This window comes from Nyctereutes procyonoides, unplaced genomic scaffold (assembly GCF_905146905.1).
Source record: "Nyctereutes procyonoides isolate TBG_1078 unplaced genomic scaffold, NYPRO_anot_genome, whole genome shotgun sequence".
NCBI lineage: Eukaryota > Metazoa > Chordata > Mammalia > Carnivora > Canidae > Nyctereutes > Nyctereutes procyonoides.
In genome coordinates, this window is record NW_026575125.1 from 9,396,036 (window position 1) to 9,416,621 (window position 20,586).

Here is a 20,586-nt window from a genome sequence, read left to right on the forward strand (position 1 = left end):
ATTGAACACCAATAAAAAATAAATTAAAACAAAAAACAAAAAACATCCCCCATCCCCACCCTGTCCCCAGTGTAGGGCGAGATGAAGCACACCCATCCCATCCCAAATGATTCTCTTGGCCGGGGGTCGGCCAGTATTCTCTGTGAAGTAAATATTTTAGGCTTCGCGGGCCAAGAGGCACAATGAAGACATTATGTAGGTACTTCCGTTGTACGAGAAAAACACATCGCACAATTATTTATTATTATTATTTTTAAAGATTTTATTTTTATTTATTTATGATAGACACAGAGAGGGAGAGAGGTAGAGACACAGGCAGAGGGAGAAGCAGGCTCCATGCCAGGAGCCCGACGCGGGACTCGATCGAAGGACTCCAGGATCGTGCCCCGGGCCAAAGGCAGGCGCGAAAGCGCTGAGCCACCCAGGGTTCCCCCACACACAATTATTTAATGGATAAAAATCAAAACGGAGTAACCACTCTGTTGGTGGACTTTTTTGGTGATCGAGGTCTAATAAGGACAAGAATGGAATTCTTTTGGGGGGATGATCGCGTCGTGTGATTGAAGTTTAAAGTCGGTGTTCTTTAGCAGCAGACCGGTTGCAAATGTTTATTTGTAAAAATTATTCTTCCCTCCCCCATCCCGCGCCCTGGGGCCAGCTTGGGCCCACATGCTGTGGTTTGCGGACCCCAATGCTCAGTTAAACCTTCTGAGGCCCTCGGTTCCACTTCACCTGTCAGACCAAATCAGGAAACTGAGTCTTCGTGCCTGGTGCGTGCTCATCCAGCCCCCCGCTGGCCCATTCACCAAACGTTTGTTGGGCTTAGGCCATGTGCCAGGTGCCGGCTGAGGTGCAGGGACACCCGGGGGACAGGCCCCACGGAGCCCCACACCTCCCTTGCTATGCGCTGTCTTGGAAATGAGCGGGACAAAGCCAAGGTGATGCAAGTGTTATTTAACCGTGAATCATACAACAACAAAAGGGGTTTGGGCAACCCTAAACTGACCTCAAAGTTGTGAAGTTTACAAAAACACACTAAAGCTTGCGAAGCGGAAGAAAAAAATTCCCTGTTTCTGTCCTTCATTTTCCCCTGATCCTAGACTCCAGAGCAAAGCGATGTTAACATCTTTTTTTGAGATGTTATTTATTTATTCATGAGAGACACAGAGAGAAAGAGAGACAGAGACACAGGCAGAGGGAGAAGCAGGGTCCCTGCGGGGAGCCCGATGCGGGACTCGATCCCGGGACCCCGGGATCACACCCTGAGCCGAAGGCAGATGCTCAACTGCTGAGCCACCCCGGCACCCCCCACCCCGATGTTAACATTTTGGTGAGGATCCTTGCAGCCATCTCCCCACCCCCGACATACACCCCAAAATACACAAACTCACACATACACACACCCAGCCCCATATGTGTTATATTTGTATCACTTACTCAAATTATTTTATAAATAACTTTCTCCCCTCCCCGTGAATTTCAGTTTTGAAATTTGAAAGCACAGTCAATAAATGATTTGGCAACAGTTAAGAAATCACAAGTTCCCTTCTTCTCACATAAAGTTCTGCAAACCACGTGCTAGGTTCCGCAGCCGAGTTCAGGAAGTTGGCCAGTTTCTTTTCCCTGAGTGCACCTACCGCCCAGAGGACAGCCCCCCTCGGTGCTGCAGGTGACGGGATGAGACTTTAGGACCACAGAAGCTCGGTAAGCCGCCCCTATTCTTTTAACAAAACTTTCCAACAAAATACCTGATTTCCGACTCCGAAATGTGGTTTGGGAGCAAATGGTGTGGACACAGAAAGGGACGGATGGGGCCACAAGCATAAAAAGGTTAAGTATTGAAGCAACTCCTAATGTGGGCCGAGTGGCCTCATGTGCAGTAGGTTTTGAAAATCAAACCTAGTAAGCGATCTTACTAATTCCAATAGGAGAACAAGCAAATTCCAGGTCAGGAGTTGACTATGACTCTCCGGTCGTGCAGGAAGCAATATTCTCTTCTAGAACCAAAGAGTTGAAAGCCAAGTGGGTGGGAGAAGTGTTTTTCCTTTGCTACCTCTATAAAAAAAATTAAATTAAACTAAATTAAAAAGGGCAAACTCTGATCTCCCATGCGCCAGTCGCTTGTGAGGGCCTCGGCGGAGCCTGAAATTGAGACTCGTAGGAGCTTAATGTTCAATATTAGTTGCCCCTTTTCTCGTTCAGGATTTTTAAGTAAACGTGGCACCATTTCTGCAGTTGTGTGCTTGAGTGTTGAGACCTAGCAGGGGGTCAGTTTTTTGTTATTGCCGACAACTGTCAGATGGAAACACAAACTTGACAATTTTAAGAAGTGATGTGTTTTCTAAAAAAACTCTGAGATTTGAGAGCAGTTGAAAAGTCTGATTTCAAGAGACTCTCATCCAAAATTTACCTTATAATGTTTCCATGCTCAGTCAGTGCTTATTAAAGTTCTTGGAGTTATTTACTTCTACAGCCATTTAGTGTATATTTAAGTTTTTGAAGTTCTTTTTCTTTCCTTTTTTATTTTTTTAAAGATCTTAGTTCCAGGTAGTTAAGGTTACGGTGTAATATTAAGCTCAGGTGTACAATGTGGTGATTCAGCGCTCCCATCCATCACCCGGTGCTCATCACAAGTGCCCTCCTCCATCCCCATCACCTGTTTCACTTCTCCCCTCACCCCCCCCAACCACCCGTGTGTTCTCTGTAGTTGAGTCTGTTTCTTGGTTTGTCTCTCTCTCTCTCTCTGTCTTTCCCCACCCCCTTTGCTCATCTGCTTTGTTTCTTACATTCCACAAATGAGTGAGATCATATGGTATTTGTCTTTCTCTGACTTATTTCACTTAGCATCATCCTCTCTACCCCCCCCACACACACATGGTTGCAAATGGCGAGATTCCACTCTTGTTGGTGGCTGAAAGGAGTTAATTTTGAAATCCATGTAATGCACATTTTAGATCTTGAAAGAAGACGAAGTCTGTACTGAATTTTTATGATGCTTTATGAACTGACTGTGGTGGCCCGCCAGGGCCAATGACACATGTGGAATTGGGATTGAAGTTATCCAGTTTCTTTTCTTTTTTTTTTTAAGATTTTATTTATTTATTCATGAGAGACACACACACACAGAGAGGCAGAGACTCAGGCAGAGGGAGAAGCAGGCTCCATGCGAGGAGTCCGATGTGGGACTCGATCCTGGGACCCCAGGATCATGCCCTGAGCCAAAGGCAGATGCTCAACCGCGGAGCCACCCAGGCATCCCGAAGTTATCCAGTTTCTACTTGGTATTTGTCAGCTGCTGTGGGAGCCCCAGCCAATATAACTGTATTATAAAAAAGTGAAAATGGAATGATAACAAAATCAAACTCAGCGTGGAAACGTGCCCTGCCTCCCTTCCACGGGTGACTTAGGTAGAGGTCAAGGACCTCACAGGCCCCTGGCAAGGTCCTTTGACCTCAGAGGCTTGACTACACATTGGAATCACCGGGGACCCCCCAGACTGAAGGAATCAGAATGTCGAGGGCTGGGCCTAGCCGTTCGTAGCTTCTCAGCTTCAGAGCTTTCTCAACGTGAGCCCAAGAGCCACTGCCTTAGGACAGCACCCGACCAGCTCCTTTGGTCCTTTGCTTAAAGAGCACAGTCCTTTTGTAGGGGGGTGAGAAGGTTCCAGAAGACCCGGAGCTCACTTATTAGCCCCTTGGTTTGATTTCAGAAGGTGAAATGAAGGCTCCAAGCATGCCTTAGCTGAAAAGCCAGGGCTGTGGTTCAGGGCGAGGCAGGGGGTGACGCTCGCTCGTTCTCCTCCAGGGGCTGCTTCTCATCCTGTCCTGTGCTGAGCCTCAGCACTGCTTGTGGCGGGGGTGGGGGGGTGGGGGAGACGGAAGGCAGGCCCCTGGGAAACCAGACTTGGGGGATGTGGGGTGTGTCTCGTGGGGGAACATGTTGTTACTCATGGTTAGTCTTTGAAAACCAGCTGGATGTGATTTATAAGGGCATCTTAGGGTGACGGCCAGAGCCTACTGGGGGGATCATCATTCCAATGGAATGTCTTGACTTCAGCTGGGTTATTAAACAGAGCTGCGGGATTTGCTGCTGTTTAAAGTCTTATCTCCAATTTATGACTCTTCAGGACTAAAATGCAGAGTAAATTGGACGCATAACCCGCGGCTTCTGGGTCGGCAGGAGCAAGTACAGGCCGTGCTGACTTTGCCGAGGGTAACAAAGAGCTCCTCGTGGGTGCCTATGTCTCCAGTCAGTGGGCTTCCGGTGGTTCTACGGAATTCCAGAAAATCTGGAAGTGCCCCAGGGGTAGACTGACCAGTGCAGAAAGGCAAGGTGGAAAATCCACCCCCGGCATTTGAATCCTGAAGGTCCAGGTGCGGCCGGGAGGTCTCTGCGGATAATCCAAACCAGAGCATTGCCAACCAGCTGCTTGCCTCCAGGCCCACCCATCTGCTAACCACTCGGGGTGTCCGGGCTCAGCTGCAGCCCTGCCACATCCCATTTGAGTGACCTTGGGGAGATCAGCTTCTCTGAGCCTCAGGTTCCCCGTCTGTAAAATGAGGGCTTAGAGTAGCACCCACCGCCCTGAGTTTTAGGAGGAGTAAATACAAAAATGTGTGATTTGGCGCAGCTCCCAGTGTTTGCTTCCTGGTAAAGCACTCACCACGTGCTCCCTCCTATACTTCCAGGAATTCAAATAGCATGATTTTTCATATTTCAACATATAGGAAATCAGGACCCATCTCTTTGTGGACGTGTGCATTTGTTTTGTGTTTTTTTGTGTTTTTTTATTTTTATAAATTTATTTTCTATTGGTGTTCAATTTGCCAACATATAGAATTAACACCCAGTGCTCATCCCATCAAGTGCCCCCCTCAGTGCCCATCACCCAGTCACCCCTACCCACCACCCACCTCCCCTTCCACCACCCCTTGTTCATTTCCCAGAGTTAGGAGTCTCTCCTGTTCTGTCTTCCTTTCTGATATTTCCCACTCATTTTCTCTCCTTTCCCCTTTATTCCCTTTCACTATTTTTTAGTTTTTTTTTTTTTTTTTGGACGTGTGCATTTGATGCGGTAGTGGTATCTTCTTGCCTCCAAAGCTGTGAGTGGATCCGTCAGCTTTGGGATGGATAAAATAAAAAATCCATTGATTAATTATAAGTTTTATCCGAGGTGACAAATCCTGTCAACCGTTTCTTTATTCATTGACTGTCAGGATGCCTCAGTGGTCCACAGAGCCAACTGCAAACGAATCAAAACCTGTTAGAAGTTAGAAAAATGTCCAGTTTGGCAAAAATAAAAAAATCAGGTCTGGTCGAATGCCACGGCACACCCGCCCAAACAGGGAAATAAGTCACCTGGGGGGATTAATCACGTTTTATAATCAATGGGTTCTCTTGACACTGCAGCGCTAGGGGTTACCAGCGGGACCCATCCTGAGAAAGGAGTAAGCTCGGGAGATGGTGGGAGGCAGAGGGCCAGGAGAGGGGGCATCATTGCCGAAAGGCCGTTTGCAGCCTAGGAAAGGGATGTGGAAAGATAAAAAGCTGTTTTATTTCAGGAAGGCAGGCTCGGCCCCCACCCGGAACCCCCGCAGGCGATTTTTGCCCTAGATTGTGAAATTGTGCAGGAAAACCAGTAGGATTTATTTTAGCACCGCCCAGTGGGGAGCGCTCCCTTTGCACCCAGCACATTCAGCTTCTGTCGTACGCACGACCCTCGGCCCACGGGACAGCTTCTGGGGGTGTCCCCAGCCAAGGCGGACTTTTCCGAGCCTTGAAAGGGCGCTGGGCCTTGAAAATTGTGGTTTTGGCGTCCCCTGGCATCCAAGCACGGAAGGCAGATTTGAGGGAGGACCAAGGCAGGTTGTTTTTTGTTGTGTCGTGTGCGTCTTTCGGAACTCGAGGGACAGGTCTGGCCTGTGGTGTGCCACGGCCCCAGCCAAAGACCTGAGGACGCAGGGAAAATAGGAAAACGGTTGTGAAATCGCTTCCTCTACAGCTAGCAACAGCTGTCTCTGGCAGGGAGGGGAAGTTAAACAGATTTCTGTGTGCCTGCGTGCATGTGTGAGTGAGTGTGTGTGTGTGTGTGTGTGTCATAGGCTCTCTTTAAAGAAACAAGCGGGTCCTGACTTTTTCTGGGGGTTCCCAGTGAGAATCCAGAGCACGCTGCCTCGGGCGTCCTCGGGGGTGTGCAGGGCACTGAGCCACGGGCCCGTGTGCACCAAGGGCCTCCTCGGGCCACTGCACTGTGTCTGGGCGGTGGGGTCACCGGCCCCCCATTCTCACCCTCTTAGTTTCCTGGGGCCGCTGTGACAGGCATCACAAACTTGGTGGCCCAGAACCACAGCACCGGGTGCTCTGGCCATCCTGGAGGCCAGAAGTCTAAGATCCAGGAGCTATCAGCACGCTTGGTTCCTTCCTGGTAGCTCAGGGGGAAGGGTCCCAGGCCCTGCTCCTGGCTCCCCGCGGTGGCCGGCAGTCCTCGGTGCTCCTTGCCAACGTCCCCTCCTTCTTAGGACCCCAGTCACCGGACTAGGCTGCACCCTAACGCAGCAGGACCTCACTTTGACTCCATCCCATTCCTTTTGGTTTTTTTTAAAGATTTTATTATTTTTTAGAGAGACAGAGAACACAAGCAGGGGGTGGAGCAGAGGGAGAAGGAGAAGCAGGCTCCGTACAGAGCAGGGGGCCCGATGCGGGACTCGATCCCAGGACCTAGACATGAGCCGAAGGCAGACACTCAACCCACTGAGCCCCCCAGGTGCCCCGACTCCATTCCAATTCTAAAAACCCTACTTCCAAGTGAGGTCACACTCACAGGTACAGAGAAGTTCAGTGTGTGGGGATCCCTGGGGGGCTCAGAGGCTGAGCGTCTGCCTTTGGCTCAGGGCATGACCCCGGGGTCCCGGGATTGAGTCCCACGTCGGGCCCCCTGCTCAGCGCGGAGCCTGCTTCTCCCTCTGCCTGTGTCTCTGCCCCTCTCTGTGCGTCTCTCATGAATAAATAACTAAAAATCTTAAAAAAAAAAAAAAAGTTCAGCATGCGTTTGGGGGGCATAACTGAAGCCACCACACTCTCCTTTTCTGATCCCTGTCTGCCACCTCTGCTGGCTTCGGGTCCCCCACCGGTCAGCTCCGCTCTAACCCTTCTCTTTCCACCAGCAGGTATCTCCCCACCTCACCCCTGGGCCTGATCTGAGCCCCAGGGCAACAGCACTGACAACCAGGGTTGGCTTCTCTTTGGAGAGCTCTTCTTAGAAGGCACAGGGCCTGGGGCCCGTGACATTTTAAGGAGACGTTTTGTTTTCTTTAAAATCAGGAAAGTGGGGCATCCCGGGTGGCTCAGCGGTTTAGCGCCGCCTTCAGCCCAGGGCCTGATCCTGGAGACCTGGGATCAAGTCCCACGTCAGGCTCCCTGCATGGAGCCTGCTTCTCTTTTAAAATCTTTTTTAAAACAAAATAAAATAAAATAAAATAAAATAAAATAAAATAAAATAAAATAAAATAAAATAAAATCAGGAAAGTAACATAATCCAGCTCAGACTATGCGGGGCTTTACGCCAAAGCAGTTATTAGAGAAATTTTTTACTATTTTTTTTAATGGAGGAAGGAGCCCTCAAGTGCCATGAAAGTCATAGCTCAGCCCTGTTGACAACCACATTCGATTTGCTGATTTACCACACATGCCAAGGGAAATTCAGGAATCACTAATATGTCCCCAGGGAAGGAGATCTAAGTTGTTGGTTTTTTTTTAAGATTTTATTTATTTATTCATGAAAGACACAGAGAGAGAGAGAGAGGCAGAGACACAGGCAGAGGGAGAAGCAGGCTCCCTATGGGGAGCCCGATGGGGGACTCGATCCCGGGACCCCAGGATCAGGCCCTGAGCCAAGGGCAGGTGCTAAACCACTGAGCCACCCAGGGATCCCCTAAGTTTTTTTTTTTTAAGATTTTATTTATTTGATGGAGAGCCAGAGAGCACAAGCAGGGGGAGAGGCAGGGGAGGGGGACAAGCACACTCCCTGCGGAGCACAGAGCCCGACTCGGGGCTCCATCTCACAGCCCTGAGATCGTGACCTGAGCCGAAACCAAGAGTCGAGCACTTACCCAACTGTGCCACCCGGGCGCCCAGGAGGTTTAAGTACTGATCCCCAGTCCCTTATCTGAAACCTGTAGGCCAGCAGGGCATCCGAATTCAGAATTCACATTCCAGCAAGATGACATGCTCCCCACACGATACATTATAAAACACTTCCAAGGGGTCCAGGTCAGGCATGTGGCTGTTTCTGCTGTGAAACAAGAATGCTCACGCTAAGTACGGAAATACAGGTGACAGTAGCCTTAGGTCAGTTCAGGTCACGTTCTGCTGCCAAATATGTTATAAAAGAAACAAAAATGTAGTCTTCCGGTGCTCAGATTTTTTAGGATTTCAGACTTGCAGAGAGGGGACTGAGAATGCGTGCAAGACAGGCCCTGCATTAAGAAAATAAACCGTAAACCACTATCCTGGGCACCAGAAGGCCTCATTCGATCAATAGCTGCGTCTGATTGTTTTTTTCTTTTTGCTTATATCGATTTTTCTCATGCTCGGTGAATCGCTCAGGTGATTGGTATTGGTTGTTATTTCATACTCAAGCGTGGGGCATCAAATAACTGATTACGAGCTCCAATTTCAAGGACAGGACTTCCCAACAGATGAGTCTGTGCCCAAGATGAATGGCTGTGAGTCGCTTTTGGTCAGACTATGCCAACGTGATCATAGATCTTTTCTCTGGTGCAGGGCTGAGGCCGGGGTGAGGCGAGTTGAGGTGCTCATCCAGGTGCAAAATTTAAGGAAGGGAGGATGCCAAAAAGCTCCATAATCAAGATAAGCAATATTTTAATAGTGCTATTTGCTATTCAAAAATCAAACTGGCAAATTACAGCCCAGCCTGCAGACTAGTTTTGCCAGTTTTGGTGAATAAAGTTTTTTTGGAACCACAGCTGGGCTCAGGGTGAGGCAAGCGAAGTGGTGCCTTACAAGTGCAAAGTTGGATTCTGTCTTTATTGAAAGATTTTTTAAAATTTATTTATTCATGAGAGACACAGAGACAGAGAGAGGCAGAGACACAGGCAGAGGGAGAAGCAGGCTTCCCACAGGAAGCCCGATGTGGGACTCGATCCCAGGACCCCAGGATCACGCCCTGAGCCAAAGGTAGATGCTCAACCACTGAGCCACCCAAGTGCCCATCTTTATTTAAAATGTTGAACATTTAGCCCATCAGAGATTTTAAGTTGTTAGACTAGCATTCATCTTGATGACTAAGTTTTGGGGTGCCCCCTTAAATTTGGTACTCACAGCCCTGCTACCGTGCTTGTCCATTTTCCCAGGGAGATGCTCTGGTCTCCTGCTGGGGTGCTAGAGGGGGTGTCCATGAGCTGGGTCATTGGCAGAGTTCCCAGAGCCAGGGGTGGTACAGGAGGAGGATGGGGAGGATGGGGAGGGTGGGGAGTATCGGGAAGATGGGGAGGATGGGGAGGATGGAGAGGGTGGGGAGTATCAGGAAGATGAGGAGGATGGGGAGGATGGAGAGGGTGGGGAGTATCGGGAGGATAAGGAGGATGGGGAGCATGGGGAGTATTGGGAGGATGGGGAGGATGGGAGTATGGAGAGAGTGGGGAGTATCGGGAGGATGGGGAGGGTGGGGAGTATCAGGAGGATGGGGAGGATGGGGACGATGAGGAGGGTGGGGAGGGTGGGGAGTATTGGGAGGGCCAGGAGGATGGAGACAATGGGGAGGATGGGGAGGATGGGGAGGGTAGGGAGTATCAGGAGGATGGGGACGATGGGGAGGCTGGGGAGGGTGGGGAGTATTGGGAGGGCCAGGAGGATGGGGACGATGGGGATGATGAGGTCGATGGGGAGGGTGGGGAGTATTGGGGAGGATGGGGAGGGTGGGGAGGGTGGGGCTCAGTGCTGCCTGCTGCAGGTGCTCTCTGTCGATGCCCTCGCGGACGTCAGGGGTGACCCGGTCCTTACTCTCCCTTAGTGGGGGCCTTGACCTGCCAGGGCGGGAGAGGCAAACAGCAGCAGAAGTGCGCGTCCTTTCTCCTCCCTGTCTCAGGTTCAGTTTTATTTGCATAGTTGCACTTTCTGTGTTACTTGCATAATTGCCCCCTTGCGCCCTCGATTTTATTTGCCAAGTTGCCATTTCTCTATTGGGGGGGGGGGGCGAGTGGCCATTTCTCTATTTTCCTTGCAGAGTTGTGTTGGCTTGTCGGCGACACCTGAGTGAGGCCTGGATGTCCCGGGTACCCTTCTCGCCCTGCCTGGGATCTGGCTCCCCAGAAGGTGCTTCTGGAGCCACAGGGGCTCGGCTGGGGAGGTCATGCTGCTCCTGCTGGGGTCTTGCCCCCACCCCACCCCCCCGGCTCCAGCTGGACGAGCGACCTAGGGCCTTGCCAAGCGGCCTGGCCCCTGGGCCTCACCCAGCACTTTGGGAGAGGACCTGAGGCAGAGGGAGAGGCTGACAGGGGGAGGTTTTCTCCTCAACCCCCAGGCTAGCAGCCTGCCCAACACTTCCTACCCTGCCCCACCGTGTGTTTCTCTTCAAATTGAGGTGACGTGGAGCTTGTCCACTCTGGACTTGTGGAAGGGTGGAGCTAGGAACCTCGAGCTCCTCGCTCACAGATCTGCAGGATGTCCTGATCCCTTCCCTGGCCGACATCTACTGTAAGCTATCTCACTCTCTGGGAGGCCATTTTCATCCTGAAAAAAAACAACAAAACAAAACAAAACAAAAAAACCCAGTGGAGTTCAACAAGTTCTCCTCCTGGTCTCCAGTGCCCCCTAGAGGCTTTTCCGCTCACTTGTTCATTGTTGTAGTAGAGGCCTTGGCCTCTGAAATGAGACGTGGAGGCCTTAACTTGAGGCCACACAGGGCAGCTCTGTCCTCTGGACCTGCCCAACGAACTACCTAAAAATGCCGCTCCTACCAACACAGCTGGTTAGCAGGCCAAGGGAACAGTCTCCAATCTGGCCTTACCCTGCCATCTGTTCCTCATGGGCCCTTTTAAACATTAATTTTGAATTTTTTAATTAATTAATAATTAAAAATTAGAGCAGGAACCTGACAAGCACTACCTCAGCCATTACCCCAGTTTCATCATGAGAAAAACAACAGACAAATCCCAATCGATGGACAGTCTACATAACCAACCTCTTCCCTGTCTTTATTTCTCTTCATAATAATTTCCTTTTTTTTTTCTTTTAAGGTTTTATTGATCTAGTTGACAGAGGGAGAGAGAGAGTGCACAAGCAGGGGGAGCTGTGGGCAGAGGGGGTCGGAGAAGTAGGCCCCCTGCAGAGTGGAGAGCCCAATGCGGTCCTCAATCCCAGGACCCCGGGATCATGACCTGAGCTGAAGGCAGATGCTTCACCCACTGAGCCCCCCAGGCGCCCCTCTCCACCGTAATTTCTACTGTCTAATAGGAGTAATCCTTTCACCAAAGGAGAACACTGAGCAGGACTTGCCCGATAAGATACTAACATCCCCTAAAACTGTAATTATTAAAACTGTAATTATTAAAAGTATTAATTATTAAAACATGCTAGCACATGAATGATGAACAGATTGATGAAGCAGAGAGTCTAGAAATAGGCCCAAATATACAGGAAAGTGGGCAGCCCGGGGGGCTCAGCGGTTTAGTACCGCCTTCAGCCCAGGATGTCGTCCTGGAGACCCGGGATCGAGTCTCATGTTGGGCTCCCTGCATGGAGCCTGCTTCTCCCTCTGCCTGTGGCTCTGCCTCTCTCTCCCTCTCTGTGTCTTTCATGAATAAATAAATACAATCTTTAAAAAAAACCGAATATACAAGAAAATTAGTATATGATAAAAGGAGTATATCAAGTTGGTGAGCAAAAAAATATTCAAATGATGTTACACATCAACAAAACAAAACAGCAACCTACTGAATGTGAGAAGATATTTGCAAAGCGTCTGTCTGATAAAGGGTTGCTATCCAAAATGCATGAACTACACAACTCAACACCAAAAAAATAGTCTGATTAAAATTGGGCAGAGGACCCGAATAGACATTTTTCTAAAGAAGGCATAGGGATGGCCAACAGACACATGAAAAGATGCTCACCATCACTCATCCTCAGGAAAATGTAAATCAAAACCTCCATGAGATCTCACCTCACACTTGTCACAATGGCTAAAATAAAATGCACACACAAAAGACATGTTGAGGGGGATGTGGAGAAAAGAGAACCCTCGTGCCCTGTTGGTGGGATGGGGATGTTAACTGGTGCTGGTACAACCACTGCGAAAAATACTGTTGGAGGTTCCTCAAAAACTGAGAAATAGAAACACTATATGGTGCAGTAATTTCACTACTGGGTATGAATCCAAAGAAAATGGAAACACGAATTCAAAAAAATACACACACTCCTATGTTCATTACAGCCTCATTCACAATAGCCAGGATGTGGAAGCAGCCTAAGTGTCCATCGATAGATGAATGGATAAAGATGTAGTGTACACACAACAGCTATAAAAAAGAATGAGATCTGGGCAGCCAAGGGGGCCCAGCGGTTTAGCGCCGCCTTCAGCCCAGGGCCTGATCCTGGAGACCCTGGATCAAGTCCCACATCGGGCTCCCTGCATGGAACCTGCTTCTCCCTCTGCCTGGGTCTCTGCCTCTCTCTCTCTCTCTCTCTCTCTCTCCCATGAATAAATAAATTAAATATTTTGTTTAAAAAAGGCTATTGAGATATAATTTAAAGAAAAAGAATGAGATCTTGCCACTTGTGACAACGTGGATGGACCCAGACAGCATTATGCTCAATGACATACGTCATAGACAGATACTGTATGATTTCACTTATCTGTGGAATCTAAAAAACAAAAAAAAAATGAACGAATCAAAGAAGCAGACCTAGGAATACAGACAACAAACTAGTAGTTGCCAGAAGAGAGGGGTGGTGGGGAATGAGAAAAATGGGTGAAGGGGGCAATGGGAGATATGGGCTTCCAGGTAGGGAATGAGTACGCCTCGGGGATGAAGGGTACAGCGCAGGCAGTACAGTCAGAGGTACTGTAATAGCGCCGTGTGGTGGCAGGTGGGGGCCACACCTGTGCTGAGCAGAGCATGAGGTGCAGAGTTATCGAATCACTAGGTTGTGTGCCTGAAACTAATGTGACACTGAGTGTCAACTATACCTCAGCGAAAATAAATACATAAACAGTGTTGGGGCAACCAGGTCTCTGTTGAGAAAAAAATATTGTAAGTCTGCACCTCATGTTTTTGTTTTTTTTTTTAAAGAGATCTTATTTACTTATTCATGAGAGACACAGAGAGAGGCAGAGACACAGGCAGAGGGAGAAGCAGGCCCCATGCGGGGAGCCCGATAGGGGACTAGATCGCAGGACCCCAGGATTATGCCCTGAGCCAAAGGCAGACGCTCAACCGCTGAGCCACCCAGGCGTCCCTGCCCCTCATGTTTTAAGCCAAAACAATCCCAGTGAGATAAATATTTCACTGTAAGAAAGTGAAATCATAAAATCACTAGGAAAAAAAGATGAGAAAATCGTTGTTGATGGAACAGAAATGTGGAATATCCTTTATGGTGTACACTTGCCACAATTCCCAAATTCATCCATCCATGAGGCTCCTCTGAGCCCAAGGGGCATATATGTAACTGCCTACTGGACATCTCCACTGGAAGATCACAAACTCAAATTTAACATATCAAATTAATATAATTAGAGGCTTCAAGCAATACGCATTTATTAGCTCAAATTTCTGTAAGTTAAGTCTGAGTGGGCTTGCCTGGGTCCTCTGCTCTAGATGTCCTAAGGCTCACATCAACATACTGGCCAAGCTGGACTCTTCTCTCCAGGTTCCGAGTAAGGATCCTTTTGCAAGTGCATTAAGGGTGTCAGTCAGTTTTAATTCTTTGTGGTTGTAGGATGGGAGAGGGGGCATTTCTTTGCAAGCTGTCAGCAGAGAACCACTCTCGGCTTCTAAAGGCTGCCTGCATTCCCTGTCAGCGGCCCCGTCCACCTTTAAGTCTGCAAGAGTCAAATTATTCTCCTGCTTCTGATCTCTGCTTCTCCTTTCTGCTGCGAGCCAGAGAAAACTCGCCGCTTTTAGAGGCACATACAATTAAATTAGGCCCATCTAGATAACCAACCTTTTGCCACAATGACATAGCACGATAACACCAGAAATGTGAGGGGGCAAAGGCCAGAGGGGCCCTCTTAAAATTCTGCCTACCAAACCAGGTAAAGCAGGGCTTTCTTCCAGTAAAACATCAAGTAGCGGCACCTAGATTGTGCTGTATTTGGAAATAACTGAAAGTAACTGGAAATGCCTGGGAGTTCTGGTTCACCTTATATATTTTCATCTCATCAGGAGCTGGCTCTTCCTCGAGTGCGATGAATTGGCAGTGATCACTGATCCCCAGAATAATCACTATTCACTACCAAGGGTATGACAGTGACTGTTAGCTCATTAACCCTCAACTTTAGAAGAATTTAAAGAGGAAGCACTTACCTGGCTTCACTCTCAATAAGGATGTGAGTTGGGCTCTAGTGAAAAGTACAATTTAGTGAAGGTTGGTTTCCATGCCCAGTGAAATAAGATTTTGAGAGTTGACCATGACCCTCATCAAACGAATCACATTAGTCTGTTTATTGCATTGTATAACTACCAGAAGTAATATATTGAGCCCTCCGTTGAGAGGGCTGCAGAGGGACGCCTGGGTGGCTCAGTGGTTGAGCATCTACCTTTGGCTCAGGTCGTGATCCCGGGGTCCAGGGATCAAGTCCTGCATTGGGCTACCTGCAGGGAGCCTGCTTCTCCCTCTGCTTATGTTTCTGCGTCTCTCTCTGTGTCTCTCATGAATAAATAAATCAAATGATTTTATTCATTCATGATAGACATAGAGAGAGAGGCAGAGACACAGGCAGAGGGAGAAGCAGGCTCCATGCCGGGAACCAGATGCGGGACTCAATCCCGGGACTCCAGGATCGCACCCTGGACCAAAGGCAGGCGCCAAACTGCTGAGCCACCCAGGGATCCCCTCAAATCTTTAAAAATAAATAAATTGTCTTAAAAAAACGAGAGAGGGCTGCAGAAAGTGAGGCACTACAAAGTGTTACAGAGGCTGCATAAAAATATGAAACATCACGTCTTCCCCACGGAAGTTTACAATATTAGCCACAAAATAGCTTTGCATGCCAATGTTCATCTGCTAAGGGACATGTGAGCACTGGTAGGCATTCTACAATTGAGGCACTGTTCTGGCATGAAGACTTTAAAGCGAGGTTGTGTAGCATCATGGCTACCAGTTAAAACACGATGTTAGAATCAGAATGACTGGGATCCAGCTCTACGGTGTATCATCCTTCTTTCTTTTAAGATTTTATTTATTTATTCATGAGAGGCACAGACACAGGCAGAGGGAGAAGCAGGCTCCATGCAGGGAGCCCAACATGGGACTCGATCCCGAGTCTCCAGGATCACAACCTGGACTGAAGGCAGCGCTAAACCGCTGAGCCACCCGGGCTGCCCTATCCTTCTGAAAGCCACCAAAGTGTCTGGGTTTGTTTCTTCACCCACAAAATGTGAAAAACATAGAACCCACCTCACTGTGTTGCTCTGAGCATTAACACGGGTGAGAAAATGTTTCTAGTGAGCACACTACCTGATACGTTGTTATCCTTATCAACAGAAGGTGTCCGCTTTGTCACTCGAGGAGATAAGAGATCCAGAGAGGCACCACCGGAGAGGTAGGAAAAAACTGGGGGGAATGGCAATAAGAGATACGGTTGTGTAGAGAGATGGCTATGTAGATGAGCTAGAGGAGACTCTGGCTTGGAGATCTCGGATGACCCCATAATGAAAGCTGGATCTGAACTCTACTTGGGACGGGCCAACTTTCATCAAGAGTTATGCTAATAGGTTGAAGCTATGAATCTAGCTTGCTGTGCTACAGACCTAGATGAACCACAGCCACGGGCCAGCATCAGACCTGCTACGGTGATGCGGCATCTCAATTAATGCCTCTGCAAAAGCTTCCCAGGCTTTCTCATCATCATAATCTCAGATAGTTCCATCTTCAACTTCTTTGAGCACCATGAAGCTGAAGGCAGCAAGAAATTAAAATCGTTCGGAACAATTTTCATAACCTGGCACTAGGTGTTATATGTAAGGGATGAATCACTAAATTCTACTCCTGAAACCAATATTAGACGATATGTGAACCAACTAGAATTTAAATAAATATGTGAAAAAGAAAAACAGATTTTATTTTATTTTTTTAAGATTTTATTTATTCATGAGAGACACACAGAGAGAGAGAGACAGAGACACAGGCAGAGGGAGAAGCAGGTTCCGTGCAGGGAGCCCAATGTGGGAATCGATCCTGGAACTCCAGGATCACACCCTGGGCCAAAGGCAGGTGCTAAACCGCTGAGCCACCCAGGGATCCCCAGAAAAACAGATTTTAAAAATCCAATTGTTGGGATCCCTGGGTGGCGCAGCGGTTTGGCGCCTGCCTTTGGCCCAGGGCACGATCCTGGAGACCCAGGATCGAATCCCATGTCGGGCTCCCGGTGCATGAAGCCTGCTTCTCCCTCTGCCTGTGTCTCTGCCTCTCTCTCTCTCTCTCTCTGTGTGACTATCATAAATAAATAAAAAATTTTAAAAAAAGGATTTAAAAAAAATCCAATTGTTATACTATATGTTGGCAAATCGAATTCCAGTAAAAAAAATATATATATATATACATATATATATAAATTTTAAAAAATTCAATTGTTCCAAACCAATTTGTTGAATTGTTGAGAGAATTCACACCTCAAAACGCATGCACGGTGTGATGACGCGCTGATAGTCACATCACGAAATGCGTAGTAAATGCTGCTACTCTAACGTTGCGCTTCCACTTTTGATTTTCCTTAGGAAAACATGAGCCCTCGGTCTTTGGTTCTGACCTGCCTTTTCTTGCTCATCTCTGACTCCTATGAGTTCGTCACCAAAGCAAATTATTCTAGAAGCTATCCTTGTGACGAGAGAAGACAGAATGGCTCTGTTATTGCAGAGTGCAACGGTCGTCGACTTCAAGAAGTTCCCCAAACAGTGGGCAAGTACGTGACAGTGCTAGACCTGTCTGATAATTACATCACACACATAACAAACGAATCATTCCAAGGGCTGCAAAATCTCACTAAGATCAATCTAAATCACAACGCCAACCCACAGCACCTGAGTGAAAATCCTGATAACAAAAATGGCATGAATATCACAGATGGGGCATTCCTCAACCTACAAAACCTAAACCAGTTACTCCTTGAAGACAACCAGTTATACCAAATACCGGCTGGCTTGCCAGGGTCTTTGAAGGAACTTAGCCTGATTCAGAACAACATCATCTGGGTAACGAAAAAGAATACGTCTGGGCTCACGAATCTGGAAAGGCTCTATTTGAGCTGGAATTGCTATTTTGGCAACAACTGTAACAACAAAACTTTCTACATAGAAGACGGAACGTTTGAAAGTCTTACGAATTTGGAGGTGCTGTCTCTGTCTTTTAATAAGCTTGTCCATGTGCCCCCGAAACTGCCAAGCTCCCTGAGGGAACTTTATCTTAGCAACGCCAAGATTAAAATCATCAGTCAGGAAGACTTCAAGGGATTGAGAAATTTAAGAGTCCTGGATTTAAGCGGGAACTGTCCGAGGTGCTTCAATGCCCCATTTCCCTGTACACCTTGTGAGGGAGGCGCTTCAATTCAGATCCATCCTCTTGCTTTTCAAACCCTGACGGAGCTTCGCTACCTAAACCTCTCTAGCACTTCCCTCCGGAAGATTCCTGCAACGTGGTTTGACAACATGCGTAACCTGAAGGTGCTGCATCTGGAATTCAATTATTTAGTTGACGAAATAGCCTCCGGGGAATTTTTGACGAAGCTGCCCGTCTTGGAAATACTTGACTTATCTTATAACTACGTAAAGGCGAAATATCCCAAATACATTAATATTTCCCACAACTTTTCTAGCCTTAAGTTGCTCCAGGCGTTGCACTTAAGAGGTTACGTATTCCAGGAACTTAGAGCGGGAGACTTCGAGCCCCTGATGGGTCTCTCAAATCTAAAGACTATCAACTTGGGTGTCAACTTTATTAAGCAAATTAATTTTACCCTTTTCCAAAATTTCCCCAACCTCTCCATCATTTACTTGTCAGAAAACAGAATATCACCCTTGGTAAATGATATCCGGCAGAATGAAGTAAATGGCTCTTCTTCTCAAAGGCATGTCCTTAAGCCACGCTCAGCGGATATTGAGTTTGACCCACACTCAAATTTTTATCATAACACCCATCCTTTAATAAAGCCACAATGTACAGTTTATGGCAAAGCCTTAGATTTAAGCCTGAACAGTATTTTCTTCATCGGGCGAGAGCAATTTGAAGCTTTTCATGACATCGCCTGCTTAAATCTGTCTTCGAACGGCAACGGTCAAGTGTTGCATGGAAATGAATTTTCAGCGGTGCCGCATATCAAATATTTGGATTTGACAAACAACAGACTAGACTTTGACGATGACAACGCGCTCAGTGATCTGCCCGAGTTAGAAGTTCTGGATCTCAGCTACAATGCACACTACTTCCGAATAGCAGGGGTGACGCACCGCCTAGGATTTATTCAAAACTTAACACAACTGAAAGTCTTAAACTTGAGCCACAACAGCATCTACACTTTAACGGAGCAAGACCTGAGAAGCGTGTCCCTGGAAGAATTAGTTTTCAGTGGAAACCGCCTTGACATTTTGTGGAATGCCGAAGGTGACAAGTACTGGAAAATTTTTACAAGTCTCAGGAATCTGACACGGCTCGATCTATCCTTAAACAACCTCCGGCGCATCCCGAACGAAGCTTTCCTGAACCTGCCCCAGAGTCTCACCCAACTGTACATAAAAAATAACGCTTTAAATTTCTTTAACTGGACGTTACTCCAGGAGTTTCCACGTCTCCAGGTGCTGGACTTGAGTGGAAACAGGCTGTCCTCTATAACCAACAGCCTCTCCAAATTCACGTCTTCCCTGCAGACGCTGCTACTGCACCGAAACAGGATTTCCCACCTGCCCGCCAGCTTTCTTTCCGAAGCCAGCAGTCTGATTCACCTCGACCTGAGCTCCAACCTGCTGAAGATGATCAACAAATCCACGCTGCAAACTAAGACCAACACCAGTTTAGCCATTCTGGAACTAGGTAGAAACCCTTTTGACTGTACTTGCGACATTGGAGATTTTCGAAGATGGATGGATGAAAATCTGAATGTCACCATCCCTAGGTTGACAGATGTCATCTGCTCTAGTCCCGGGGATCAAAGGGGGAAGAGCATTGTGAGTCTGGAGCTAACAACTTGTATTTCGGATACCCTCGCGGCGGTGCTGTGTATCTTCACGTCCTTTATCACCGTCACCGTCATGTTGGCTGCCTTGGGTCACCATTGGTTTTACTGGGATGTCTGGTTTATCTATCACGTGTGCTTGGCTAAGGTAAAAGGCTACAGGTCTGTTTCCACGTCCCAAACTTTCTACGATGCCTACGTTTCTTATGACACCAAAGATGCCTCTGTTACTGACTGGGTGATAAATGAGCTGCGCTTCCACCTAGAAGAGAGTGAAGGGAAAAATGTGCTCCTCTGTTTAGAGGAGAGAGATTGGGACCCGGGATTAGCCATCATCGATAACCTCATGCAGAGCATAAACCAAAGCAAGAAAACCATATTCGTCTTAACCAAAGAATACGCCCAAAACTGGAACTTTAAAACGGCATTCTACTTGGCCTTGCAGCGGCTCATGGATGAGAATATGGATGTGATCATATTTATTTTGCTGGAGCCAGTGTTACAGCATTCTCAGTATCTGAGGCTGCGGCAGAGGATCTGCAAGAGCTCCATCCTTCAATGGCCTGACAACCCCAAGGCGGAAGGCTTGTTTTGGCAAAGTCTGAAAAACGTGGTCTTAACTGAAAACGATTCACGGTATAACAATTTGTACGTTGATTCCATTAAGCAATACTAACTGATGTTAAGCCATGACCCGCCAACATAATAAAAATGCGAAGCGACTGTCCTTCTGTCTTAGGTATTTATTGCTGCGTAACAAATTACCCCCAGACTCAGTGGCTTAGAGTCCCACACTCTGTGATCTTAGCATCTCTGGTCGGGATCGCGGACGAGGCTTGGCCGAGTCCTCTGCTCAGTGTCTCTCAAAGGCTGCAGTCTAGGGGTCAGCGAGGGCCACGGGACCCTCCAGGGCTTGGGATCCCCTTCCAGGCTCAAACTCACGCGGTGGTTTTCAGGACCCAGTTCCTCCCTCGCTGTTGGTCAAAGACTGTTCTCACTTGCCCCCCTAGCAGGAAGTCTCCCACGGGGCAGCTTGCTTCATCAAAGCCAACAAAAGAAAGAGGTCACTAGCAAGATGGAAGTCACCTGCCCTGATAATCTAGTCGGGGAGTGACACCCCATCATTCGGGCCATATTCTATTTGTTAGAAGTAAATCTCAGGTCCTGCTGCCAGCTCCGTGGGA

At 47.9% G+C, this 20,586-nt stretch overlaps 1 protein-coding gene across 2 annotated transcripts; it reads left to right on the plus strand.

Annotated features, from left to right (window-relative positions):
* Window positions 1-1,628: 1,628 nt before the first annotated feature.
* On the plus strand, window positions 1,629-20,125 carry TLR8 (toll like receptor 8). Of its 2 annotated transcripts, XM_055338397.1 has the most exons (3): window positions 1,629-1,704; window positions 15,724-15,781; window positions 16,956-20,125. In XM_055338397.1, exon 3 carries the CDS (start codon window positions 16,962-16,964, stop codon window positions 20,076-20,078), a length of 3,117 nt encoding a protein of 1,038 aa, XP_055194372.1. In that variant the 5' UTR covers window positions 1,629-1,704; window positions 15,724-15,781; window positions 16,956-16,961; the 3' UTR covers window positions 20,079-20,125. The 2 variants fall into 2 exon arrangements, with proteins under 2 accessions (XP_055194372.1, XP_055194373.1); XM_055338398.1 differs by lacking the exon at window positions 15,724-15,781 and having other exon boundaries at window positions 1,666-1,704.
* Window positions 20,126-20,586: the final 461 nt, after the last annotated feature.

Coding starts and splice junctions, on each gene's coding strand:
- TLR8 (XM_055338397.1), top strand. CDS start 16,962: ATGAGCCCTCGGTCTTTGGTTCTGACCTGCCTTTTCTTGCTCATCTCT.